This window comes from Elephantulus edwardii, unplaced genomic scaffold, assembly GCF_000299155.1.
Source record: "Elephantulus edwardii isolate Elephantulus edwardi_28Jun2011 unplaced genomic scaffold, EleEdw1.0 scaffold00101, whole genome shotgun sequence".
Lineage (NCBI taxonomy): Eukaryota > Metazoa > Chordata > Mammalia > Macroscelidea > Macroscelididae > Elephantulus > Elephantulus edwardii.
In genome coordinates, this window is record NW_006399851.1 from 12673650 (window position 1) to 12676883 (window position 3234).

At 43.6% G+C, this 3234-nt stretch overlaps 1 protein-coding gene across 1 annotated transcript; it reads left to right on the top strand.

Annotated features, from left to right (window-relative positions):
- The first annotated feature begins 576 nt into the window (after positions 1–576).
- On the top strand, positions 577–3027 carry LOC102853754 (RNA-binding protein 25-like). The gene has a single exon (XM_006891621.1). The coding sequence runs from the start codon at positions 583–585 to the stop codon at positions 3025–3027; it is 2445 nt and encodes an 814-aa protein (XP_006891683.1). The 5' UTR covers positions 577–582.
- Positions 3028–3234: the final 207 nt, after the last annotated feature.

Here is a 3234-nt window from a genome sequence, read left to right on the forward strand (position 1 = left end):
GGGTCCTCGCATCACGTGGTCACAAGATTCAATCAACTCCAATAAAATACGGTAGGGTGGGTCCTCTCAGTCGTGGTCACAAGATTCAATCAAGTCCAATAAAATAAGGGAGGGTGGGTTCTCGTTTATAGCTTGGGCCTTTCTAGGCCCCAAGATAAGCTTCTCTATGTTTATCCCGGCTCTGTATGTAGATGAAAAGCCAATCATGAGGATTATATCGTGTTTAACTCCGCCCTCTGGCTGCAGTGCATGCCGGGCAAGGAGATGACTTACTTAAGCTCCCCACGCAGCTCGGCTGTGTTTGCAGTCTGTGTGAGTAGGCAGCCATGGAAGCGGTCTCACCGCCTATCTGCATTTAAAAACTTCTAAAGGGTGAAAACCACCGTAGTCTGTAGCCTAGAAGGCTGCAAAGATAGTACTGTTTCCTCTGCGGAGAGTGTTCACGCTTCTGAATGCGTGTGGAAACCTGGAGCTCAGGAACCTCCGTTGGGAGTCTATCCTGAACTTAGATCGTGTACATTTTGGGAACTTATTTTAGAAAAGATGGTCTTTGCCAACAACTTTGGAAACGCTGCAGTAAGAATGTCTTTCCCTCCTCATTTGAATTGTCCTCCTATGGGAATCCCAACACTTCCACCATGGATTCCACCCCCACAGGTTCCTGGTTTTCCTCCGCCTGTACCGCCAGGAACTCCAATGGTTCCTGTACCAATGAGCATTATGGCTCCTCCTCCAGCTGTCTTAGTGCCCACAGTATCCGTGGTTGGAAAGCATTTAGGAGCCAGAAAAGACCATCCAGGCTTAAAGAGTAAAGAAAATGATGAAAATTGTGGCTCCACTACTACAGTTTTTGTTGGAAACATTTCTGAGAAAGCTTCAGACATGCTTATAAGACAACTCCTAGCTAAATGTGGTCTGGTTTTAAGCTGGAAGAGGGTACAGGGTACTTCTGGAGAATGTCAAGCCTTTGGATTCTGTGAATATAAGGACCCTGAATCTACCCTCTGTGCACTCAGGTTATTACATGACCTGCAGATTGGAGAGAAGAAGCTGCTCGTTAAAGTTGATGCAAAGACAAAGACACAACTTGATGAATGGAAAGCAAAGAAGAAAGCCTCAAATGGGGACACCAGACCAGAGACGGTCACTACTGATAATGAAGAAACCTTAGATGAAGAAACAAAAAGAAGAGATCAAATGATTAAAGGGGCCATTGAAGTATTAATACGCGAATACTCCAGTGAGCTCAATGCCCCTTCACAGGAGTCTGATGCTCATCCTAGGAAGAAAATGAAAGAAAAGAAAGAAGACATTTTTCGCAGACTTCCAGTGGCCCCATTGATTCCTGATCCACTCATCACTAAGGAGGATATAAATGCTATAGAAATGGAGGAGGACAAAAGAGATCTGATGTCCCGAGAGATCAGCAAATTCAGAGACACACACAAGAAACTGGAAGAAGAGAAAGGCAAAAAGGAGAAAGAAAGACAGGAAATTGAGAAAGAACGGAGAGAAAGAGAGAGGGAGCATGAAAGGGAACGAGAAAGACGAGAACGGGAACGCTTGCGGAATAGGGATCGTGACCGGGACCGCATGTGGAATAGGGATCGTGACCGGGACCGCATGTGGAATAGGGATCGTGACCGGGACCGCATGTGGAATAGGGATCGTGACCGGGACCGCCAGCGTGACCGAGAATGGAGCTCTGATCGGAATAAGGATTGGAGTCGATCAAGAGAGAAGAGCCGCAGAGACCGTGAACAGGAGCACGAGCGAGAGGACAAGAAACGTAAACGAGAGGAGGATGAAGAAGATGCATATGAAAGGAGAAAGCTGGAAAGAAAACTCCGAGAGAAGGAAGCTGCTTATCAAGAGCAGCTTAAGAACTGGGAAATCCGTGAACGAAAGAAAACCCGGGAATATGAAAAAGAAGCTGAGCGAAAAGAAGAAAGAAGGAGAGAGATGGCAAAAGAAGCTAAGCTATTGAAAGAATTCTTAGAAGATTATGATGATGATAGAGATGATCCCAAGTATTACAGGGGAAGTGCTCTTCAGAAAAGATTGCGTGATAGGGAAAAGGAAATGGAAGCAGATGAACGTGATAGGAAGAGAGAGAAGGAAGAACTGGAGGAAATTAGGCAACGTCTTCTGGCAGAAGGACACCCAGAACCAGATGCAGAGCTCCAAAGGATGGAGCAAGAGGCTGAGAGACGTAGAAAACCACAAATAAAGCAAGAACCAGAATCAGAAGAAGAGGAGGAAGAAAAGCAAGAAAAAGAAGAAAAACGAGAAGAGCCTGTAGAAGAGGAAGTGAAACCAGAGCAGAAGGCTTGTCTGAAACCCACTTTGAGACCCATCAGCTCTGCTCCATCCATTTCCTCTGCCAGAGGCAACACAACCCCCAACACACCTGCGGATGATTCTCCCTGTGGTATTATCATTCCTCATGAAAACTCACCTGATCAACAACAGCCTGAAGAACATTGGCCAAAAATAGGATTTAGTCTTATACCGGGTGCTTCCAATAGTCCTGGCCAACCTAATTCTGTGAAGAGAAAGAAGATACCTGCAGATAATGTCTTTAACAAATATGAGGATAAAGACAGTGACAATGTACCCCGAAAAAGGAAACGGGTTCCTTCGGACTATGGTAAAGATAAAAATGCTACCCAAAGCACAGTGAACACGGAAGAAAAGCGCAAGCACATTAAAAGCCTCATTGAGAAAATTCCCACAGCCAAACCCGAGCTCTTTGCCTATCCCCTTGATTGGTCCTTTGTGGATTCAATATTGGTGGAACACCAAATTAGACCATGGATTAATAAGAAAATGATAGAATACATAGGTGAAGAAGAAACTACATTTGTTGATTTTGTTTGTTCTAAGGTTATGGCTCATAGTTCACCTCAGAGCATTTTAGATGATGTAGCCATGGTACTTGATGAAGAAGCAGAAGTTTTTATAGTCAAATTGTGGAGATTATTGATATATGAAACAGAAGCTAAGAAAATTGGTCTTGTGAAGTAAAACTGTTTTTAGTGTTATCTTTCATATTTTTTTCTTTCCCACCATTAAGAGGACTTCAAATTTTCTTTGTCCTCAAAGACATTTGTGAGATCTGTAATTTTTTTTTAATGTAGAAAATGTGAATTTTATTTTGTCCTCCAATTTGTTGATGCCCCTGTGTACTCCCTTGGTTGTAAATTCATCTGAGTCTTACCTTGGTTTTCTTTA